This window comes from Moschus berezovskii, chromosome 15, assembly GCF_049115385.1.
Source record: "Moschus berezovskii isolate FMDL1 chromosome 15, NW_MosBer_1.0, whole genome shotgun sequence".
Classification (NCBI taxonomy): domain Eukaryota; kingdom Metazoa; phylum Chordata; class Mammalia; order Artiodactyla; family Moschidae; genus Moschus; species Moschus berezovskii.
The window spans coordinates 60,584,791-60,609,300 of record NC_142474.1 but is presented as its reverse complement, the minus strand read 5'-3'; the positions used below and the strand labels follow the sequence as shown (position 1 = coordinate 60,609,300).

Genomic DNA, 24,510 nt, shown 5'->3' with positions numbered 1-24,510 from the left:
TGACAGGACCCTCCTGACCCCCAAAGCCCTGACTTAAAAATAATTCATTATCCTTTTTTTTGCCCTTCTTCCTATTAAAAACAACAATAACAACTTTGCACTTTCTGCAACAGGTGGAAGTACACTTCTAGCTGCTGGATGGGACATTGCTTGATGGAATAAGTCTGAATTGCTTAATAAAATCAATCAGATCATCAAATTTACTCAACTGAATTTTGGTTTTTGACATTCCTAATTTGGTACATCGGACCTAGCCTGTCCTCTGAGTACCTAGCTTTATTTTTTACCCCTGTATTTACTCCAGTCTGTTCAAAACATATTCTTGCTTTAGGATTTACATTAAAAAATAAATAAAATCTTCCTTATCTCCCTCCAAGCTCCTGTTTGCTAGCTCTGCGAGGCACACTGGCTATTCAGTCAATATGATTTGAGGAATTATTTTATTGTTAATTGTTTTGTATTCTGTTTCAGAATGCCAACTACTCAAAGGCTAAAGGTAGAATAACAATCCCCAAATCAGCGATGAAATTTAAGTAACTTCCTTTTTCTAGTTAGCCAGTGGGGTCTACAAGCTTCCAATGGGGTGTCACCAGAAGCTGAAAAGACGGTTAGACTTTTATGTGGTTGTTTTTCCTTCCAGTTGACCTACCTAACAGGTTCAAGTGACCTGGGCAAAGGCTGCTGGGATCCTGTCAGTCACACCCACGACGTCAAATTGAAGCTCTGGCTGGGGGTCAGGAGACCAGGATCGTAATTCTGCCTTTTCCACTGTTTTGGGAACTCCTCTTCCATTAATTAGCTCATTCAATAAATATTAATTAGTTCCATCTATGTGCCAGGCTCTGTGCTGGGTTTGTAACTATATAATAGCCATCAAGACTAAGGAAGTCTTTCCATTCACGGAACCTACGATTCACAAAAGAGTATGTGGAGTGGGAAGGCTTATACCATAACATAAGCTATTTCCTCATCACTGAAACAGTGAGACAGCTTCTTAGGTTCACGCTGAACATTTAGGGTCTGTCAGTTTAGCATGTGATCAAAGCTGAGAATACAGCAAGAGCTGCCCACTGCTATGCAGTCAGCATACAAGTTGATCATGAGTATTATTATAGCTTTCCTTTACAAACAGGGACATCTAACACAATAGGATAGAACTATGTTCAACATTCTATACAATTTCAACGTTCTCGCAAGGCATCACGACCCTCTTTACCGCTGACCTATGGTGAACAGCTGCACTTATTTTCAAGAGGCCCGGTTAGGCATTTGGTATTTCACCCAAGACTTGTATTTGCTTATCAACACGGGTTAGGACTGCAGAAAAGTTGGTTTCGGTTTAGCAGGGCGGCAAGGTGCTGGGAAGAAAGGGAGGCGTCACACTACAACGTTAACAATATAACCTCAGGGATGAGTGAAAAAGATGGCAGTGGTGCAATGACCATGCAGAGGCCATGCAGGTTTTAGGGCAACTGTCTCCACGCAGAACTCGGAAACTTGTTTTGAAACGCACTTTCAGCATTCTTAACCGCCGCAAGCTGCCCCGAACCCGCCAAGATCCACTGCTGAAGCGCAGGAAAGCGCGGCGCCCAGAAACTAACAGCGAGGTGGGGCGGCGGCTACGGCGGCACAGGCCTCCGCGCCTCCGCGCCCTCTCGCCCGCGCGCCCGTCGCCGGGCCCGTGGCGTCACCGAGCGGGGCGGGGCGACCGGAGCGGGTGGGGCGAGCCCAGGCGCTTGAATGGGACGCCGCGACGAGCCGCACATTCCAGTGGGGGCACGTGACGCGGCCGCGCCGCCTGAGGTAAACAACCGCGGCCCCGCCTCCGGGCTCGTCCGCGCGCCCTGCAGTGCTGCTGGCCGGCGGGACGCGCTCCAGCAGGGCGGGCGGCTACCTCCGAGCGTCCTCTGCGGCCGCCGCGGGCCGGAGCAGCGGCGGCGGGCGCACGCGTCCCGGGGCTGCGGGCCGCTAGCGCCGGCAGGGGTCGAGCGCGCGTCCCCTCCCCGCCCCCGCCGCGCGCTGTGGCGCAGCAGGAATTTGGCGGGGACCCGGGCGCTATTTGCAGCTCCTGACGCGCCGGCGGCCCTTCGGTCATTTCTATTCTCAGGGCACTGGGTCACCGCGCTCGGCCGGCCCCCTCTCCCGGGCCCGGAGGGTGTGTCCCCTCACCGGGGCTCGGCGCGCCTATAAGGGGCCGAGCGGCCGGCAGGGACATGCAGCTCTACAGCAGCGTCTGCACCCACTACCCAGCCGGGGGCCCGGGTCCCACGGCCGCCACCGCCGCTCCGCCCGCCGCCGCCACCGCCTCCTCGTTCAAGGTCTCTCTGCAGCCCCCGGGACCCGCCGGTGGCGCCCCGGAGCCCGAGACCGGTGAGTGCCAGCCGGCCGCGGCCGCCGAGCCCCGTGAAGCCGCCGCCGCTCCCGCCGCCAAGATGCCCGCCTTCTCCTCCTGCTTCGAGATGGTGTCCGGGGCCGCCGCCCCCGCCGCAGCCGCCGGGCCGCCCGGAGGGTCCTGCAAGCCGCCGCTGCCGCCGCACTACACGTCCACGGCGCAGATCACCGTGCGGGCCCTGGGCGCCGACCGGCTCCTGCTGCGCGGTTCCGAGCCCGGCGCCGCGGCGCCCGCCGCCCCGCGCGGTCGCTGCCTCCTGCTGGCCCCGGCACCGGGCGCTCCGGTCCCGCCGCGGCGGGGCTCCTCGGCCTGGCTTCTGGAGGAGCTACTGAGGCCCGACGGCCCGGAGCCTGCTGGTCTGGACGTGACCCGCGAGGGGCCCGACAGAAACTTCAGACTGAGCGAGCACCGCCAGGCCCTGGCCGCCGCCAAGCACCGCGGCGCCGCGCCGCCCCCGGGGAGCCCGGAACCCGGCCCCGGCCCGTGGGCCGAGGAGCGCCCGGCGGAGAGGAACCTCCGCGGCTGGGACAGAGCTGGCGACCGCGGCGACGCTCCCGGCGCCGAAGAGCCGGGGCGGCCCGACCCGGAGGCCGAGGCGGCCCCGGCCCGGAGCGGCGAGGCGGCCCCTGGCGGCGCGACCGAGGCGGTGATCGTGTCCAGGTCGGATCCTAGGGACGAGAAGCTGGCTCTATACCTGGCTGAGGTGGAGAGGCAGGACAAGTACCTACGGCAGAGGAACAAGTACCGATTTCACATCATTCCCGACGGCAACTGCCTCTACCGGGCGGTCAGCAAGGCGGTGTACGGGGACCAGAGCCTGCACCGGGAGCTACGGGAACAGACGGTGCACTACATCGCCGACCACCTCGACCACTTTAGCCCCTTGATTGAGGGCGACGTGGGGGAGTTTATCATCGCTGCTGCCCAGGACGGGGCGTGGGCCGGGTACCCTGAACTGCTGGCCATGGGGCAGATGCTGAATGTGAATATCCATCTGACTACTGGAGGGAGGCTGGAGAGCCCCACGGTGTCTACCATGATTCACTATTTGGGCCCGGATGATTCCCTAAGGCCTAGCATTTGGCTCAGTTGGCTCAGTAATGGACATTATGACGCGGTGTTTGATCACTCGTATCCGAACCCCGAGTATGACACTTGGTGCAGGCAGACTCAAGTGCAGAGAAAACGCGATGAAGAACTTGCCAAGTCCATGGCCATATCCCTGTCCAAAATGTATATTGAGCAAAATGCATGCTCTTGAAGTGTCTGAGACCCTCGCCCTTGGAAAATTGCATACTTAATTTGTGTTTGGAGAGTTTTATGAACTTTAATCAGGGTAATTGCACTTTTAAACTTTCTAGTAGATTTACTGTAGGTGTAATGCCTTAATCATTTTTTTGAATGTTTTCTCCTCAGAGCTGAAGGTTGCTGGGCACCTAAATGATGTTTCATGGTAGCTTTGGGTGATCCTACTGCTATTTATGATTTGCTGTATAAAGTTGGCACTACTTAATTTGCAAGCTGATTTCTCACTGTAAATTTGTTCATTCCTGGTAATCTATTTTCTATAAAAACGTATTTTTGCACAACATTTTTAACAATTGGTGTACCTTCATCTAGGATGTGTTCCATTTTGACAAACAGCTTTCCGGCATAAATCCAGAGAAGTGCTTTATATGAAGTTTATTATTTTGAGCAGTTTGTGATTTAGTATTTTATGTTGTTGGATTTGAATTTTAGAGTTCTAAGATAAAATTATTTCAAATGGCTATTGATGCTTTCATGTTACCAGATAATTGGCCCATTCCGTTTTGGTGACAGATTAGTTGTTTGGAAAATCATTATTTTTCTAGAAATGGTCAACCTTTTAAAGAGAAAATACTTAAGGGGAGGTTGTGGGAAGATTTTTTTTTTTTTTAAAGAATAGTACCAGCTCTTACTTGAATGAAAGTCTGATATTTGCTGATGGCAGAGTGATTATTCTGTACTCTGGTTGATGTTTAGATTGTCTGGTGCTCTCAGTTGTTCTTATTTATATTTGTCTTTTTGTTGAAAATAATTTTTTAACATCATAGAAAACTTTGTGACAAGATAAGCCTCCTGCTTCATATATAGTTCCTTGGATTCAACTGAGAGATTTAAGAATTAATGGCATAAATGCTTCCAGCCAACCCTGGCAATTATTTTACAGCAGGAGAATACTGTCTTAATAGTCTATTCTTTTTAAATTCTTTCACAAGGTAAAATAGGATTGCCCTGTATTATGTACAGTACAAATGTGTGTATACAGAGCTTGTATGGTTTGCTGGGTCAAACAATGTTTTCAACCTAAAATCTATCTCATTTCCACTTTAACTACTTTTAGTGGTATTTATTAAGTAATGCAGTTTGTACTTTTTTATTTTGTAACATTTTGTGATTTTTTTTGTACAATACTGTATTTGTACAATAGAGCAATTCTCAGCTGATGGAATGAGTGAATAAAATGCGAAATTTTACTTTTACGGTGTCTTTTTGCCTGAAGTCACTTTCATTTATTTTTTTTATTTGGCTGCACCACGCGGCATGCAGGGTCTTAGTTCCCTGACCATGGATCAAATCCATGTGCCCTGCATTGGAAGCACGAAGTCCTAAGCACTGGACTGCCAGGGAATTCCCAGATTTAAATGTTTTAGAGTAACCAAAGAAATGCCCTTTTATGCTGTCTGGCCTCTTGAGATAAAGGGACTCCTTTAATTTTAAGATGTGTTATCAGATTTAGTTGAGAAGTGCGTCTGTACACATAATGCTGACATGCTTATTGCAGGATCAATCCAACTAGTTTGAATTTCTTACTTTTCAGTTGATGTCATGCTTATAGACAGTTGACTTTGAGTTCATCGCTTAACCATGGAAGGATGGTCAAGGACCAATGGAAGATGCCATTGACTATCAAGGGAAGGCAATTTGTCAAAGGTTTAAATGTTACCTAACCATGAATATCTGGTTTTTTGTTAAGATGTTTTGCTTCATAGCTTCACTAATTACATGGCATGGGAATAAAGAAATTCCTTGTTTGAATTACACAGCTAAATGTGTTTTTCCCCCTTTTCTCCACTTTATTTAGAGGTGGATAAAGTTTGGGGTGCTTGAAGTTTACACACGAAATGAATAGACAAGTATAAGTTACTAAAATGCTTTCTGTAAGCCTATTACAGTTTTGAGGAAACAGTTTCCTTCCACAGTGTTGTTCTGTTTCATTTTCAAATTGGGATCCCAAGTCCTGGATTTAGATTCCCAAGGAGGATAATACCTTTCATTAAATGGATTCTAAGGTTGTATCCCATGGCAGCATGTTATTTTGGTTGTCTTGTCTGCAAGGTTTATGTCTTTCTCATCCTTTTTCTTGGAGAAGGAAATGGCAACCCACTCCAGTGTTCTTGCCTGGAGAATCCCAGGGACGGGGGAGCCTGGTGGGCTGCCATCTATGGGGTCGCACAGAGTCGGACACAACTGAAGCGATTTAGCAGCAGCAGCAGCATCCTTTTTCTATGGTTTTTTTGTTGCTGTTGTATGGAAGAAATGTAATATTTGTTACTCCTTTATGCTTCATGTTTATTCTTTCCTGCCATCCCACTTACATGTTAGCCCTGGATCACCAAGGACTTGAGCAGTGGAAGAGATGGGAATGTGGTTGACTTGTTTCCTTTTAGCAAACATTTATTGAACAGTTCATTCCTTCAGTTACTCAGATAGCAGCTAAGGGGCTCAAAACTGTATATGAAGGAATGATGTGTTCAGTTGATGCTGTGAGCTAAAGTTTCTTTAGAGCTTGCTGCTGCTGCTGCTGCTAAGTCACTTCAGTCGTGTCTGACTCTGTGTGACCCCATAGACGGAAGCCCACCAGGCTCCCCCGTCCCTGGGATTCTCCAGGCAAGAACACTGGAGTGGGTTGCCATTTCCTTCTCCAATGTGTGAAAGTGAAAAGTGAAAGTGAAGTCGCTCAGTTGTGTCCGACCCTTAGCGACCCCAGGGACTGCAGCCCACCAGGCTCCTCCATCCATGGGATTTTCTAGGCAAGAGTACTGGAGTGGCTTGCCATTACTACCCTGTAAAATATGATGGAGTATATATTATATAAGGAAATCTAATTGTGTTTTCAGGTAAAGTAGTATGAAAATCATACTGTTACCTTGAAAATTATATTAAAGTGGTACATAGATAAAAACTATGATACAAATAACTGTGATTTTTGTCTTATTGTCTCATTTAAAAATGGCATGATATGTCAAGATTTTGATGAAAATCTAAATTCAATTCTCTAGTTCATTTTCTTTCTTCTGTAAAAAACTTTATTTTTGGCTGCGTTAGATCTTCGTAGTGGTGCATGGGCTTCTCATTGCGGTGGCTTGTTGGAGAGCCACAGGCTGTAGGGTGAGGACTCAGTAGTTGTGGTGCATGGGCTTAGTTGCCCTGAGGCATAAGGGATCTTCTCAGACCAGGGGTTGAACCTGTGTCTCCTGCATTACAAGGCAGATTCTTAACCACTAGACCACCAGGGAAGTCCCTTATTCATTTTCCACTCACATTTTTTTCTTTGAGATAAAATAGACTCATGTTAGCATATTTAATTGGACTGAGAAGTAAACCACTATTGATAAGTGGCACAAGGGCATTTGAATGTGATTCTTCCATTACGTTTTTCTAAACTTGTAGTCCATATGCTTTATATAATAATCTGTTCATGAGGCAAAGAGCCTTTACCCAGAAACCACATTTTATAGAGAAGAGGAAATGCCTTAGGAGCCTTTGAACATCAGTATTGGTTAGTTTCAGCTTGGGTAAATATAGTCTTAGGTTTCAATCTTTTCTTCATAATTTTTGTACTGAAAAAGGATCTTGAGATAATCTCACTACTTTATGTGTTTTTTCCTCTTTCCCGAAGAGATGAGAAAGTTTAAACTCAGAATTTTAGCTTGGTGTTCAGGGTGCTCATATGAAGGAAAAGCATCGAGAATAAAAATAGATTTTAGACCTTTGGACATGGGATAATTTCATATGTAGGAAAATGTAGTGGAATAATTGAAGAGTTGTTCAGTGGCTCAGTTGTGTCCAACTCTGTGACTCCACGGACTGTAGCAAGTCAGGCCTCCCTGTCTTTCATCAACTCCTGGAGCTTGCTCAAACTCATGTCCATTGAGTTGGTAATGCCATCCAACCATCTTGTTCTCTGTTGGCCCCTTCTCCTCCTTCCTTCAATCTTTCCCAGCATCCAGGTCTTTTCCAGTGAGTCAGTTCTTTGCATCAGGTGGCCAAAGTGTTGGAGCTTCAGCATCAGTCCTTCCAATGAATATTCAGGACTGATTTTTGGTAGGATTGACTTGTTTGATCTTGCATTCCAAGGGAGTCTCAAGTCTTCTCCAACACCACAGTTCAAAACACTCTCAAGAGTATATCCTTCAAACGTGTATCATGTCCAAATTTATTTGTCACATGAAATTATAAGTGCAGACTTTATTTATTTATTTTGACTTCCCTAGAGTGTCTATAACTGTCTCAAAGAGTCAGCAAGAAATGGGATGGCATTTAATTGTTTCATTCCCCAAGTGTACACAATGCCATGGACATGGGTTCTCTCTCTAGTCCCCTGGCTTCTAAGCAGGTACCTAGCAGAGTCAATGTTCAGTAAATATTTGTTGAATAAAGGAACAAACTGAAGGGAAATAGAGTTTTGGGATTTCTTTGGTGGATGTGAAATTAAAATGATTTGACTCTAAAATGACTGGGAATTATCACTGACAGTTCTGAACATCTTAAACTGAAGTAGTTTTATAAAAAGGGTATTAAAGAATTCTATAATGGAAAAAAATAGGTTTTTGAAACCAAAATTTAGAATTTATTGATTTTTCTCTTTGTGTCATCTTCCAAACATCTTGAGACCAAGCTCAGAAAGATTATTTAAAAGGAGAACTTCACTAAAGTGATTTTAAAGGTGTTGGCGTGTCCAAAGGGAGTTGCTCTGACTTGCTTTGGGGTAACACCCATCCCAAGTCTAGTCTACAGCAATTCCTAGTTTTGCTGTTTTTCTATGATCTAGTTGGAAGGTGGGAATGGTGGAACAGATTTCAAACATGCTGTCTAGGATTGTGTTCAATAGCCCTAGCTGCATGCTTATGCCATTGGTGTAGAGCCTGGGCGAGTAGCATGCATCAGATCAAAACAGATCTATAGCGGGAAAAATCAGTGTATTTCTTCCTGTTGTAAATTAGGTCAGTGACCATTATTCTGTGAGTCAAGTTCAGAGGGTTCACTGTCATCAGATTACTCATAGTAAAACATTATCTAGCCTGCTTTCTCATAAGTGAAATTTCTAAATAGTTGAATAGTCCATTTACGTGTAAAGTATAAAACAGAACAACTGCCTTTTTTTTTTTTTTTTTTTACTGTACCTAGTGGTATGCAGGGTCTTAGTTCCCCGACCAGGGGTCAAAACAGAGTCCCCTGCAGTGGAAGCACAGTCTTAACCACTGGACTGCCAGAAGTCCCCAGAACAACTGCTTTTTATAAAACTCTTTAAAGAGGTAACCTATGGTACACTTGTTAGCCTTCGTAGAATAACAGTACAGTTTAATCTTCCCTTAATGACTTGGGGGAGGGGGTCTCCTGATGGCAAGGGTCTCTGGCCTTGAAACCTGGGTGGATTGCTAATGTGTGATAGTCCCTTTGTACTTCAAAGGATCTCAGAGTGCTGGGGCTTTTATTCATGTTTTGTGCTTTCCTGTCTCCTCCCTCACTTTCTGATTGTTCCTCTCACGACTGTCTCTCCAGCCCTAATTCTCCATTATAATTTCCAATGTTGAATTAGAGGCACCATCAAGCATGTTTGTCAGAATTGATTCTAAGATAATACGAAATGGGTTTCTCATTCAGCCCCAGGATGCTCTTCCATGAATAATGTCCTTAAGCTTTAGTTTTTAGTCAACCAGAGACCTTTTTTTGCCTTAGTCTTCTTTTTTACATTTTTTGATGGTATCCTGGAAATGCTGAATTTGTTTGATTAAGGGACTTGTGAATGTGTGCAGTGGCACATTAAATCAAAACAACATGTATTAGTTATCCAAAGCCTCAAAATTGGAGTTGATATCATTGCCTGGTTAATATTTTGCTCCCTTTTTGCTATGTGCCATCCTTCATAGCATGTACCTGCCATTGTCTTCCTTTTGCTTGTGAAATTTTATCGATAGTGTTAATGTTTCCTAATGGTGTTTTTTTCTTAATGTATCAACGTTTTAACTTTTTAAATAGAACTTTTTAATTATTGTGATTCTTTTTTCTTCTAGTTTTTTTGAATTATAATTGACATACAGCACGGTATAAGTTTAAGGTGTACAACATAATGATTTGATGAACATACATCATGAAATGATTACCACAGCAAGTTTAGTGAACACCCATCATCTAATAGATACAGAAATAAAGAAATAGAAAAAAATAGCTTTTTTTCCCCTGAGATGAGAACTCTTAAGACATATTCTTTTAGCAGCTTTTGTATGTAATATATAATAATGCTAATTATATTTCTCATGCTGTACTGTACATTCCTGGGGCTTCCCAGGTGACTCAATAGTAAAACATCTGCCTGCTAATGCATGAGACATGGGTTTGATCCCAGGGTCAGGAAGATCCCCTGGAGGAGGGTATGACAACCCACTCCAGTATTCTTGCCTGAAAAATGAACAGAGGAGCCTGGTAGGCTAGAGTCCATGGGGTGGCAGAGTCGGACACAATTTGGCGACTGTTCAGCTCAGTTCAGTTCAGTTTGGTTGTTCAGTCGTGTCCAACTCTCCGCGACCCCATGAATCACAGCACGCCAGGCCTCCCTGTCCATCACCAACTCTCGGAGTTCACTGAAACTCATGTCCATCGAGTCGGTGAAGCCATCCAGCCACCTCATTCTCTGTCGTCCCTGTCTCCTCACGCCCCCAATCACTCCCAGTATCAGAGTCTTTTCCAGTGAGTCAACTCGACGCATGAGATGGCCAAAGTATTGGAGTTTCAGCTTTAGCATCAGTCCTTCCAATGAACACCCAGGATTGATCTCCTCTAGAATGGACTGGTTGGATCTCCTTGCGGTCCAAGGGACTCTCAAGAGTCTTCTCCAACACCACAGTTCAAAAGCATCAATTCTTTGGTGATCAGCTTTCTTCACAGTCCAACTCTCACATCCATACATGACCACGGGAAAAACCATAGCCTTGACTAGACGGACCTTTGTTGGCAAAGTAATGTCTCTGCTTTTTAATATACTATCAAGGTTGGTCATAACTTTCCTTCCAAGGAGTAAGCGTCTTTTAATTTCATGGTTGCAATCAGCATCCGCAGTGATTTTGGAGCCCCAAAAAATAAAGTCTGACACTGTTTCCACTGTTTCCCCATCTATTTGCCATGAAGTGATGGGACCAGATGCCATGATCTTAGTTTTCTGAATGTTGAGCTTCAAGCCAACTTTTTCACTCTCCTCTTTCACTTTCATCAAGAGGCTCTTTAGTTCCTCTTCACTTTCTGCCATAAGGGTGGTGTCATCTGCATATCTGAGGTTATTGATATTTCTCCCAGCAATCTTGATTCCAGCTTGTGCTTCAGCCAGCCCAGCATTTCTCATGGTGTACTCTGCATATAAGTTAAATAAGCAGGGTGACAATATACAGCCTTGACGTACTCCTTTTCCTATTTGGAACTAGTCTGTTTCATGTCCAGTAACTGTTGCTTCCTGACCCATATACAGATTTCTCAAGAGGCAGGTCAGGTGGTCTGGTATTCCCATCTCATTCAGAATTTTCCACAGTTTATTGTGATCTACACTGTCAAAGGCTTTGGCATAGCCAATGAAGCAGAAATAGATGTATTTCTTGGACTCTTGCTTTTTCGATGAACCAGCAGATGTTGGCAATTTGATCTCTGGTTCCTCTGCCTTTTCTAAAACCAGCTTGAACATGTGGAAGTTCATGGTTCACATATTGCTGAAGCCTGGTTTGGAGAATTTTGAGCATTACTTTACTAGCCTGTGAGATGAGTGCGATTGTGAGGTAGTTTGAGCATTCTTTGGCATGCCTTTCTTAGGGATTGGAATGAAAACTGACCTTTTCCAGTCCTGTGGCCACTGCTGGTCTTCCCAGACCAGGGATCAATCCTGTGTCCCCTGCATTTGTAGGTAGATTCTTAAGCACTGGACTACCAGGGAGGTCCCCATGCTGTGCATTTTTTAATTTAGGCCACCAAGATATGCTAATGATAAAGTAATTAAAATATCAGGTCTTCATTGAAGACTCCAAATCATGGTACACATAGACATGTCTAGTACAAATATGAATTTTTAAAAAACATTCCTCTCTTAAATGAAAGTGAAAGTCACGCAGTTGTGTCTGACTCTTTGTGACCCCATGGATTATAATCCATGGAGTTCTCCAGACCAGAATACTGTAGTGGGTAGCCTTTCCATTCTCCAGGGGATCTTCCCAACCCAGGGATCGAACCTAGGTCTCCCACATTGCAGGCAGATTCTTACCAACTGAGCTATCAGGGAAGCCCTCTCTTTAATACTTCTTTAAAAAATGTATATTATGTCTGCATTGTGTAAATAAGTTAATCTTTCATTTCCTGGCCTTCCCTTTCCTTGAAGGTAAAACTTTTCCCCCTCATATTGGTTAGAATGGTTGAACAGATTGAGTAGGCACCTTGCATTAGTGTGTTGATAAATAGAATTTAGACAGTCTTTGACAATAGACAATAGAATGACAATTTTTAAGCCATAGAGGGACAATTTTTTAGATTTAATTTTTATTTTATAGTTGATTTATAGTATTGTGTTAGTTTCAGGTGTATGGCAAAGTGTTTCAGTTTATACATATATCTATTCTTTTTCAGATTCTTTTCCCATTTAGGTTATTACAGAGTACTGAGTAGAGTTCCCTGTGCTATACAGTAGGTCCTTGTCAATTATCTCTCTTCTATATGCTGTGCTGTGCTTAGTTGCTCAATCGTGTCCAATTCTTTGCAACCATATGGACTGTATAGCCCACCAGGGTCCTCTGTTCATGGGATTCTCCAGGCAAGAATACTGGAGTGGGTTGCCATGCCCTACTCCAGGAGATCTTCCCAACCCAGGGATCAAACCCAGGTCTCCCTCATTGAGGGTGGATTCTTTACTGTCTGAGCCACCAGGGAAGCCCAGGAACACTGGAGTGGGTAGCCTATCCTTTCTCCAGGGGATCTTCTTGACCCAGGAATCAAACCAGGGTTTCCTGCATTGCATGTGGATTCTTTACCAGCTGAACTACCAGGGAAGTCTGTCTTATATACAGCAGTGTGTATATGTTAATTCCAAACTCCCAATTTATCCCTCGCCTACTTTTTCCTTTTCGTAGCCATAAGTTTGCTTTTGAATAGACAATGACAATTTGAAAAAACTCCTCAGTGGCAAATGTGCATTTTATATTTTAAAGCAGTTAAAGTAGAACCTTCTCCCCTTTCTCCCACTTCCTGCCCAACCCTGTCCCAGCCTTTTATACTTTGAATTGGGTTGATTTTAGTGAGTGTTGATGTCTAGTGGGTTGGCAATATGTAGAGAGGCAGCCTCAAAGATGTTTGCTTGAAGTAATGACTGAGTTTAAATGAATGTTCCCTTCTCCAGGGGATTTTCTGGACCCAGGGATCGAACTCAAGTCTCTTGCATTGTAGGCAGATTCTTTCCTGACTGAACTACCAGGGAAGCCCTCAAATGAATGTTCCACTTAGATTAGAAATTCTCTTGAATAATTAGCAATGGTCTGTGTGGTTGTATTTCTTAGTTTATCAAGGTACAACAAAGTGGTGTGCAAATTAGGTAATTGTGGAGGGAATTTATATGGATGTGTCACAGAACACCTGTGCAGCCAATTTGTAAAATAAACTCAAGTAAGGCTTTCAGTTCTAATGACAAACAGGAAACATTCACACTTTTTATTTCTTGCAATGAAATTTGAGCTATACTGGATATGTAATAGGATGAAAGAAATAGAAGAACAGTCAGGAAATTCTTAGCTGTCATTTCACTGCCTTTGCCATGTTGTTGAAAAGTGCAGATGTGGGGGAGTAAACAATTATGCTTTTTACTTTAGACAAAACTCATGTCTCGATAAACAGTAGTAGAGGGGCCTGGCAGTCCATGGGGTTGCAAAGAGTTGGACACGACTGAGTGAGCACACCCGAGAATACACCTCAGTAATTCCAGCTTATACAGAATTCTGGGACAAAGAGGAGAGAGAGTTAAGATGTATGTTGAACTTTCCAAAGGAAAATAGCTCTCTGACATTTTTCTTTACCTTTTCATTTTATTGATTAACTGTAGGCAGATGTCACTACCACGAATTGTGGCAATTTGCAAAGAGATGGCTACAGCAATTTAGAAAACAGCTTGACCCTACAGGAACAGACAGCACAGTTTAATAGCTAAGCTAAGCTGTTGTAACAAAAAGAAGTGAAGAAAACTCTTCAAGAAGAAAATTATTGAAGTATCTAGGAATAAACTAGATACTAATGTTAACTTGTTTCACATTACAAAGATATAAAAGTAGAAGTAATAGTTTCCATAATTTAATGTTCCTAATTAGATCCTCAACAATGTAATTGCCACAGATTAAATATATACATGTTGCAAAGCCTTTCATATTTGAGAAGGCTGCTATCTTTCTATTCTTTTTTCTCTTTTAATTGGAGTATAATTGCTTTATAATATTGTGTTAGTTTCTGCCATAAAACAAAGTTAATCAGCTCTATATATACATATATCCCCTCCCTCCTGAACCTCTTTCCCACCCCCCCCTCTATTTCTATTCTTGTTCTTTAGCATATCAGAAATATCTTGACAACCTGGCATTCCACACAAGCCATGGTTTTCTTCAGAAAGAACAATATATAAAACTTTATCAATATATAAAACTTTATATATATATAAAACAATATATAAAACTTATCCTTTTAAGTTTTTACAGATCTTGCTTCATTAGGATTTTGCTGGTTTTACTTTTCCCTCTTTCTCTATTTTCAAATTATTTTTCTTTTACACTGTCCTGCTTCATTTTCTTTTAGGATAGTTTTATGTGGTCTATTCTGCTTAAAATTAGGTGGTCTTTCCTAATTTTTACTCATTCACCAAGTCTTTAAAAGAAATAAGAAAACTTCACCCCTAAAAAAGAAAACAAACAAATATACCATTAGTGGGGACTTAGTGGGCTAGAGGCTCCATATAAGTGTCATATTTATAATTTAAGGATGAGGCTTCTCTTCTGAAGTTAAGGTTAATAAAAATCTTTGTATACATGTGTCACAGCAGCCAGCTGCAACGATAACCCACCCCAAGAGATGGTTGCTAAAGTTCATTCTGAGCAGAAGGAGGTTCTACTAGTTAAATCAGAGTGGCTGTACTATAAGCATTTCTTAGCAGAAGTAAATCAAAAGTAGTTGATATAGGGGATTTGCCTGGCGATCCAGTGGTTAAGACTACGCCTTCCAATGCAGGGGTTGGCTGGTTTGATTCCTGGTCGGGCAACTAAGATATGTGCCACAAGACCAAAAAACATAAAACAGAAGCAATATTTTAACAAATTCAATTAAGACTTTAAAATAGGTTCACATCAAAAAACCTTAAAAATAAAATTGTTACAAAGAAAGTCATAGCTGACCCAAGTATCTATATCCAAATTATCTGTCTATATGTCTTTTATTTGGCGAAGGAAATGGCAACCCACTCCAGTATTCTTGCCTGGAGAATCCTGTGGACAGAGGAGCCTGGTGGGCTACTGTCCATGGGGTGGCTAAGAGTCGGACATGACTGAGCAACTTCACTTTCACTTTTCACTTTCATGCATTGGAGAAGGAAATGGCAATCCACTCCAGTGTTCTTGCCTGGAGAATCCCAGGGACGGAGGAGCCTGTGGGCTGCTGTCCATGGGGTCGCACAGAGTCAGACACGACTTAAGCAACTTAGCAGCAGCAGCAGCCTGTCTTTCATTACTTGTCTATATATCTGTCTATCTATCCAGCCTGTTTCAGGAATGTATTGTGACGAGATAAGAATGATGATCTGTAGATGCCTAGAGAAAAGTCAGGGGACACAGATGACAATACATGGGTCAGTGTATCTTTGCTTTCATTGAGTGACAAGGTGCTCTGGGCAAGCCACGCTAGTACACTGAATAGAGAAGAAAAATAAAGGAAAATACTTCTTGGGAATAGGAAATAAATATGTATTCAACAAATATGACTACCTGGAGAATAGTAGGTATTATGCTAAGTTCAAGCAGGTTTTAGAAAAGGCAGAGGAACCAGAGATCCAATTGCCAACATCCGCTGGATCATGGAGAAAGCAAGAGAGTTCCAGAAAAACATCTATTTCTGCTTCATTGACTATGCCAAAGCCTTAGACTGTGTGGATCACAATAAACTGTGGAAAATTCTGAAAGAGATGGGAATACCAGACCACTGGACCTGCCTCTTGAGAAACCTGTATACAGGTCAGGAAGCAACAGTTAGAACTGGACATGGAACAACAGACTGGTTCCAAATAGGATAAGGAATACGTCAAGGCTGTATATTGTCATCCTGCTTATTTGACTTCTATGCAGAGTACATAATGAGGAACACTGGGTTGGAAGAAGCACCAGCTGGAATCAAGATTGCTGGGAGAAATATCAATAACCTCAGATATGCAGATGACACCACCCTTATGGCAGAAAGTGAAGAGGAACTAAAGAGCCTCTTGATGAAAGTGAAAGAGGAGAGTGAAAGTTTGGCTTGAAGCTCAACATTCAGAAAACAAAGATCATGGCATCTGGTCCCATCACTTCATGGGAAATAGATGGGAAAACACTGGAATCAGTGTCAGACCTTATTTTTTGGGGCTCCAAAATCACTGCGGATGCTGATTGCAGCCATGAAATTAAAAGACACTTACTCCTTGGAAGGAAAGTTATGACCAACCTGGATACTGTATTAAAAAGCAGAGACATTACTTTGCCAACAGAGGTCCGTCTAGTCAAGGCTATGGTTTTTCCAGTAGTCATGTATGGATGTGAGAGTTGGACTGTGAAGAAAGCTGATCGCCAAAGAATTGATGCTTTTGAACTGTGGTGTTGGAGAAGACTCTTGAGAGTCCCTTGGACTGCAAGGAGATCCAACCAGTCCATTCTAGAGGAGATCAATCCTGGATGTTCATTGGAAGGACTGATGCTGAAGCTGAAACTCCAATACTTTGGCTACCTCATGCGACGAGTTGACTCTCTGGAAAAGAATCTGATGCTGGGAGGGATTGGGGGCAGGAGGAGAAGGGGACGACAGAGAATGAGGTGGCTGGATGGCATCACCGACTCGATGGACATGAGTTTGAGTGAACTCTGGGAGTTGGTGATGGACAGGGAGGCCTGGTGTGCTGTGATTCATGGGGTCGCAAAGAGTCGGACACGACTGAGCTACTGAACTGAACTGAACTTATGCTAAGTACTATGTAAACTCATAGGTTATGGTAGATCTTTAATGACTAGAGGCTATCATAATCATATCTTGCACAAATTATTTTACTCATAAGAAAGGTCTTTGGAGTCAGATTGGTTGGGGTTCAAATTGAGGCATTTTACATCCTATCTAAAGCAGAAGAGGGGCACTGACAGGTGAAAAAGAAACAGGAAGTAAAAAAGAAAGGAAATAGAATGCAGTGAATGGAAGAAAAGTAAATCCATAATTGATATCTTCAGAGAGATGAGATCAAGATCCTGGCGAAGGAACTGCTATTTTTAGAAAGCACTCTTATTAATTAAAAACAGTAGAGCTGAAATTAACTATTCAGTAGAATTTTCGAAGATAAATTGGAGAAAATCTCTCAGAAAGTGGAACAAGGAGACATGGCATGGAAAATAAGGACAAAATAAGAAAATGAGATTAATCTTGGAAGCCCAATATTTGACTAAAATAGGTTTTCCAGAGATAGAATAGAGGCAATGGTTGAGAAGAAAGATTATATGAAAGATTTCCCAGAACTCAAGGATAGTGGTCTCCAGATTCTAAAGTCCCACAGAGTGTCCACAGGGTCTTTGTGAAAAGCCATACGGGCATGTCTCTGGGTTGAGATGGGACTAGAGCTCCCTGAAGTGGGGCAGTGTACAACAGAAACAACTGTGTGTGGCTGGCAAACGATTGCGAGAAGACCCACGCCATGGCATTTCAACTAGAAATTTCAGAGTTTTAAGGATTAAAAAGAAAACCATGAAAACTTTCTGAGAGGAAAAGTTAGTCACATCCAGAAGTTTAGGAACAAGCATGGCATCAACCTTCTCAAGAGAAACATTATAACAGAAGACCATGGAAAAATGCTTTGCAAATTCTGAGAGAAAGTGATTCCCAAGCTGTAATCCTATGCCCAGCTATATAAATTAGTATTCTTAATTGTCCATAACACAATCTATATGGTTAGTTTAAGCAGATAAGAAATTTTTATATGTTTTATGTTGGGATATAGTTGATTAGCAATGTGTTAGTTTCAGATGTACAGGAAAGTGATTTGGTTATGCTTATATATATATCTTATTCTTTTTCAAATTCTTTTCCCATTAGGGTGTGACATAACATAGCATACCCCTGTGCTATACAGTAGGGCCTGGTTGCTTATTCATTTAAAATACAGCAGGGTGTACATGTCAATGTCAAATTCCCTAACTGTCCCTCTCCCACTTCCCCTCTGATAATGATAACTTCATTCTCTAAGTCTGTGCCTCTTGGCAGCTAAGAAATTTGTTGACCTCAGATTGCTTGGGTGGTTATGGAATTTTCTGGTGAGCCAGAGAATGGAGGCTTGTATACTATGTTGCCAGATCCATACCCAAAGACCACTGTGGGAGCTGCACTATCACACCTGGCATAGATAGCACAGCTACAGTATGATGAAGAAGCTTGCTACACACAAAATAGATAAGCCACAGGATTTAACCTTTTACCCCTAAGCTATTTCAAGTTATTTTCATTCCTTACAAGTTAAGAGTCTTAATTCACACATAATGAAAGCTGCTGTCTGTGCAGCTTATGCAGGTCTCCATATTGCTTGACCCTACCTCCACATTGGTTCTTGCTCTATGGATATTCCACCCATCACTTTGTCTCTTCACACCACTGGCTGCCCCCACCTCCTCTGTAGTGTGGCTTCAGCATGGCACCCACCACAGCCATCATGTGAGGAGCTGTAGTGGTTCCAGTGATTGGATTGGAGCCCCACATGTGCAGCTTCTCCCACTTCTTCTGGGCTCCAAGAAAACACTGAAACATTGGTCATAGGACTGGCTTCTCCAGCAACCACTTAATAGGCTAGGTAATCCAATCTGGAAGTGTGGTACAGTCCATGAATTGGCTTTTGCTACACACCTACAGACTTAAGGCCTTTAAACATCTTACAATTCTAAGGATGCCTGGGCAATTCTTTTAGTCTGAACAGGCTCATCTGGGACTGGGGGGTATAGAATGAAATAACAGGTATGTTTGTTGGCAGGTTGGTTGATCTTGCCAGGGAGGATCCTTGTGGGGAAGGCTTCACCCACATGTCTGACAGTTGGCTCAATGTCAGCTGAGACAACTCTGTGACTGTCTCCTCACTCAGCAAATTAGCCCAGGGTCATTTTCGTGGTGGTAGAAGTTTCCAGCAGCAAGAGAAGGCAAACCCAAACGCACAAACACTTCTCAAACTCTGTTCAATGTCATACTTGCTAATGTCCCCTTGGCCAAAGAAAGTCACATGGCCAAACCCAGATTCACGGGTTTGGTCTTGGCTGGAGAAATAGATTCCTCCTCTTGCTAGGAGTTGCTGTACATTTACATTTCAAAGGACCATGCAGTCAGGAATGGGAGGAATTACTGTGACCTTTTTTGCAAACAATCTACCACAGGGTGTTAAGGCCTGCTAAGGTGAACTTCTTCCATAGTTCATCAGGCACTCATTCAGATCTAGTCCCCTAAATCTATTTCTCACTTCCACTGTATAATTGTACAGGAGACAGGGATCAAGACCATCCCCATGGAAAAGAAATGCAAAAAAGCAAAATGGTTGTCTGAGGAGGCCTTACAAATAGCTGTGAAAAGAAGAGAAGTGAAAAGCAAAGGAGAAAAGGAAAGATATAAGCATCTGAATGCAGAGTTCCAAAGAATAGCAAGGAGAGATAAGAAAGCCTTCCTCAGCAATCAATGCAAGAAATAGAGGAAAAAAACAGAATAGGAAAGACAAGAGATCTCTTCAAGAAAATTAGAGATACCAAGGGAACATTTCATGCAAAGATGGGCTCGATAAAGGACAGAAATGGTGTGGACCTAACAGAAGCAGAAGATATTAAGAAGAGGTGGCAAGAATACACAGAAGAAATGTACGAAAAAGATCTTCTCGACCAAGATAATCACGATGGTGTGATCACAAACCTAGAGCCAGACATCTTGGAATATGAAGTCAAGTGGGCCTTAGAAAGCATCACTACGAACAAAGCTAGTGGAGGTGATGGAATTCCAGTTGAGCTATTTCAAATCCTGAAAGATGATGCTGTGAAAGTGCTGCAGTCAATATGCCAGCAAATTTGGAAAACTCAGCAGTGGCCACAGTACTGGAAAAGGTCAGTCTTCATTCCAATCCCAAAGAAAGGCAATGCCAAAGAGTGCTCAAACTACCGCACAATTGCACGCATCTCACATGCAAGTAAAGTCATGCTCAAAATTCTCCAAGTCAGGCTTCAGCAATACATGATCTGTGAACTTCCAGATGTTCAAGCAGGTTTTAGAAAAGGCAGAGGAACCAGAGATCCAATTGCCAACATCCGCTGGATCATGGAGAAAGCAAGAAAATTCCAGAAAAACATCTATTTCTGCTTCATTGACTATGACAAAGTCTTTGACTGTGTGGATCACAATAAACTGTGGAAAATTCTGAAAGAGATGGGACTACCAGACCACCTGACCTGCCTCTGGAGAAACCTGTATGCAGGTCAGGAAGCAACAGTTAGAACTGGACATGGAACAACAGACTGGTTCCAAATAGGATAAGGAGTACGTCAAGGCTGTATATTGTCACCCTGCTTATTTAACTTCTATGCAGAGTACATCATGAGGAACGCTGGGCTGGAAGAAGCACAAGCTGGAATCAAGATTGCTGGGAGGAATATCAATAACCTCAGATATGCAGATGACACGACCCTTATGGCAGAAAGTGAAGAGGAACTCAAAAGCCTCTTGATGAAAGGGAAAGAGGAGAGTGAAAAGGTTGGCTTGAAGCTCAACATTCAGAAAACAAAGATCACGGCATCTGGTCCCATCACTTTATGGGAAATAGATGGAAAAACAGTGGAAACAGTGTCAGACTTTATTTTTTTGGGCTCCAAAATCACTGCAGATGCTGATTGCAGCCATGGAATTAAAAGACGCTTACTCCTTGGAAGGAAAGTTATGACCAACCTTGATAGCATATTAAAAAGCAGAGACATTACTTTACCAACCAAGGTCCATGTAGTCAAGGCTATGGTTTTTCCCGTGATCATGTATGGATGTGAGAGTTGGACTGTGAAGAAAGCTGATCGCCGAAGAATTGATGCTTTTGAACTGTAGTGCTGGAGAAGACTCTTGAGAGTCCCCTGGACTGCAAGGAGATCCAACCAGTCCATTCTAGAGGAGATCAATCCTGGGTGTTCATTGGAAGGACTGATGCTAAAGCTGAAACTCCAATACTTTGGCCACCTCATGCGACGAGTTGACTCACTGGAAAAGACTCTGATGCTGGGAGGGGTTGGGGGCGGGAGGAGAAGGGGACGACAGAGAATGAGATGGCTGGATGGCATCGCTGACTGGTTGGACATGAGTTTGAGTGAATTCTAGGAGTTGGTGATGGACAGGGAGGCCTGGCGTGCTGTGATTCATGGGGTTGCAAAGAGTCGGACACGACTGAGTGACTGAACTGAACTGAACTGAAGGTGAACGTTGTCGAGGACAAGATCCACAGGCAAAGTCTCTCTTCTTCCTTCCCAGTGAACCATTGTGCGGTGCACTGGTTCCACATACTTACCTGGAGACGTCCCTGATGACCGTGCAGCTGTCTTAATTGCCTTTCCTCCTTCCTTATTTCTCATTCCCTGACCCTGATGCCTGGGATTGCACTCACCAACAAAGCATTGCAAAGAGGGTTTTGTTCAGCTTTGTTTTATAGGTATTCAGTTAAAACACTTTTCTTGAGATTCTTGAGAAGATAATGTAATGTTTCTGGGATATACTCCATAAATAGTAACTTTTATTATTTTATTACTAACAAAAATATTTCACAATAAAATCTGAACTTTAAAAGTAGAAATGATGTGGGCCACATTCTCAAATCACACTGCAGCAAAATGAAAAATTAGTAAGTCTCAAGAAAATATAAACTGATGGAAATAAAAAACAAGCAAACAAAAGATGAAACCCACAAAGGTGCCTAAATAGCATCTAGTCAATAATACAAACTGACTGTTTACAAAATAGATGGAAAATAATATTTAAGAATCTCCATGGTATGTAGCATTCACACAATTAAATTCTTTAGTGGTCTTGATAAACAAAAAACACAAAGTGAGTATTAGGTCTATGATTTCAGGGAAAAGAACAAAAACAGACCCAAGGAGAGAGATGACCAAGATAATTGGGCTGTGCTGCAATCTGTTCTTAGTGGCTCATGAGAGATGCTTGTTCAATTTTCAGGAACTTGGTAAAGTGATTGTGAAACTCAGCCATGATTAATGATTAAAAATTTCACTATATAAACTTGAATCCACTGTATAAAAGACAAAAGTAATAAATATTCAAGTCATCACTTTCTATTGTACTCCATTTCACTATTATATATGTTCTTGAGTTCACCGATGTATTTGGATCTGTAGAGTGGAAATACTACATAATGGTGTCCTACTGAGCCTCTATTCCCAATTCTGCATCCCTGATATTCCACTGGCGGCTGGATACTAGCCACAGTGGAAGTATTTACACCATGGTATTTGGCAGTGCTGCCAGTCAGAAACATCTCCTTCTCTTCCCCCTCCTTTTCTACAGTAAGTAAGTGAAAGTAGCTCAGTCGTGGCTGACTCTTTGGACTGTACCGTTCATGGAATTCTCCAGGCCAGAATACTGGACTGGGTAGCCTTTCCCTTCTCCAGGGGATCTTCCCAACCCAGGGATCAAACCCAGGTCTCCCACATTGCAGGCAGATTCTTTACCAGCTGAGCCACAGAGAAGTCCCTTTTTAGGATTAGGGTTATGGTTAGGGTTATGTTATCTTTTCTACAGAGATATTGTTAAACATTTACCAGCTTGCTACTGACTAGTGGTACATAATCTTTTTTAAGGAACATGAATTTTCCTGCTTGAGATTAGAATAAAATGAAGATAAAGCATTAAGATGCTTATAAAGTTCACACTCATTTCAGTGCTCTGGGATGCTCTAGATCTCAGGGATACATTTCTTTGGTTTGCAGTTAAATCAATTCTAATTAATGCAAGATGGACTTTAACACTCAAGAGTGACCCAGATCTCAAACTGTTTTTCTGGATTGATGATGAGTAAGTGCTGCTAATGAGTAAGCAACTATAGAAACTTTTGAGCCAAGTCTCTGGGTGCCTCTGGGCTATCCAGAAGCTAGAAATGAGGGAAATGTACAGCTGGATAAATATGGATTTTTATCAAATGAAACACTCTTCTACATTTTTTTTTTCTATAAAGCATGAGAAAATTTAAACCAGGTTGATAAGTATTAGTTAAAAAAAAAATGTATAGCAATACTAACTAAATCTAATTTTTACCATGGGGGCTATTTTCTTTGAATTTGAAATAATTCTCAGTAAAAATTCTTTAAAGCAATTTTTGTCAAAGTCATTTTAACCTGTAAGCTTAGTTTGAAAAGTAAATTAATGTTCATTTAAAATAGAGAATTAGATTAATGATGTTGACTTGAATAAAGTGTGAGTTGGCATACAGTTCCATTAAACACCAATAGTTTATTCCTGTTTTTTTCAAATTCACTTTGAATTAAATTCAGGAAGAAACCATTCTTTTAATTCACTTTGTATATCTGATTAAGTTTTCTCTAAGTTTCACTTTGTTAACATTTAAACACAACACAGAAATGGATTTTGGAGGAAGAGAAATTATAACATTATCAAAGTTAACTGACACCTTTTCTCCTTTATGCTCAAATTGGGTTGTGATCATGTGAAGTAAAGAAAAATATGTTAGAGAAATTTACCCCTATATGAGAAGTGCTATATTTGAGCAGTCTGTGCCTCAGTTTTTAAGAACTACTCAATTTGTGCCCAAGTTTTTTGTGACTTATAGCATATATTCCATCTTTTAATTTCCTCACTTGATTTTTTTCAAAGTTACTGTTAGACTTTAGATTTTTTTAAACCAAGACTTTTTCTTATGCTAGTGATTATTTTAACTTTAAAAAATAGAGCTCTCTTTAAATAATGGTAAGATTTATTTTCAAAGCAGATTTTCAACTTAAATATAATCCATTTCCAAAGATGTCAATGAACCAAGTCTGATATCTGAACTTTTCTTTTAATTTGTTCTTGGCGTTGTTGGGTTTATTAGAGAATGTGAAGCTCTTGTGACTCTCAGTTGATGTAATAAAACTCGTTAATGTAAATTTGTCTTATTGTTCTGCATGTTTGCTTATTCTTCACACTTGTCATTCAGATCTAAATTTAAAAGATTATATTTTGAAAGTAAGAAATTAAATGATCCTGTCTAAATATGTTAAAATATTTAAGCATCTGGATTTACTTTCAGTCTAGATGAAAGATCTTGGGGAAATGGGACTCTACGTATTTCTCATTTGCCTTTGAGAGAGAAATTAGCTGACATAGTATAGATTAAAGTGAAGTTTCAGGCTGAATGGGATCCAGAGAGATTCAGGCTACTCTCTGAAGTAGAAATGAAGGACAGACATTGTGGATCATACCTCATCTTGGATCTTGAAAATATATCACAGACCTGATTAGGTAAAAGCTCAATTTGAGCATTTAAGCATGATTTGAAGAATCTCCTTCTAGAATCCAGACAGCTC

At 42.1% G+C, this 24,510-nt stretch overlaps 1 protein-coding gene across 2 annotated transcripts; it reads left to right on the top strand.

Annotated features, from left to right (window-relative positions):
• The first annotated feature begins 1,725 nt into the window (after window positions 1–1,725).
• OTUD1 (OTU deubiquitinase 1) lies at window positions 1,726–4,896 on the top strand. Of its 2 annotated transcripts, XM_088844138.1 has the most exons (2): window positions 1,726–1,803; window positions 2,331–4,896. In XM_088844138.1, the coding sequence occupies exons 1-2, from the start codon at window positions 1,741–1,743 to the stop codon at window positions 3,651–3,653; spliced, it is 1,386 nt and encodes a 461-aa protein (XP_088700264.1). In that variant the 5' UTR covers window positions 1,726–1,740; the 3' UTR covers window positions 3,654–4,896. The 2 variants fall into 2 exon arrangements, with proteins under 2 accessions (XP_088700264.1, XP_055284360.2); XM_055428385.2 differs by lacking the exon at window positions 1,726–1,803 and having other exon boundaries at window positions 2,066–4,896.
• Window positions 4,897–24,510: the final 19,614 nt, after the last annotated feature.

What these genes read in the sequence shown, in the direction of transcription:
- OTUD1 (XM_055428385.2), top strand. Translation starts at nt 2,214, where the DNA reads ATGCAGCTCTACAGCAGCGTCTGCACCCACTACCCAGCCGGGGGCCCG.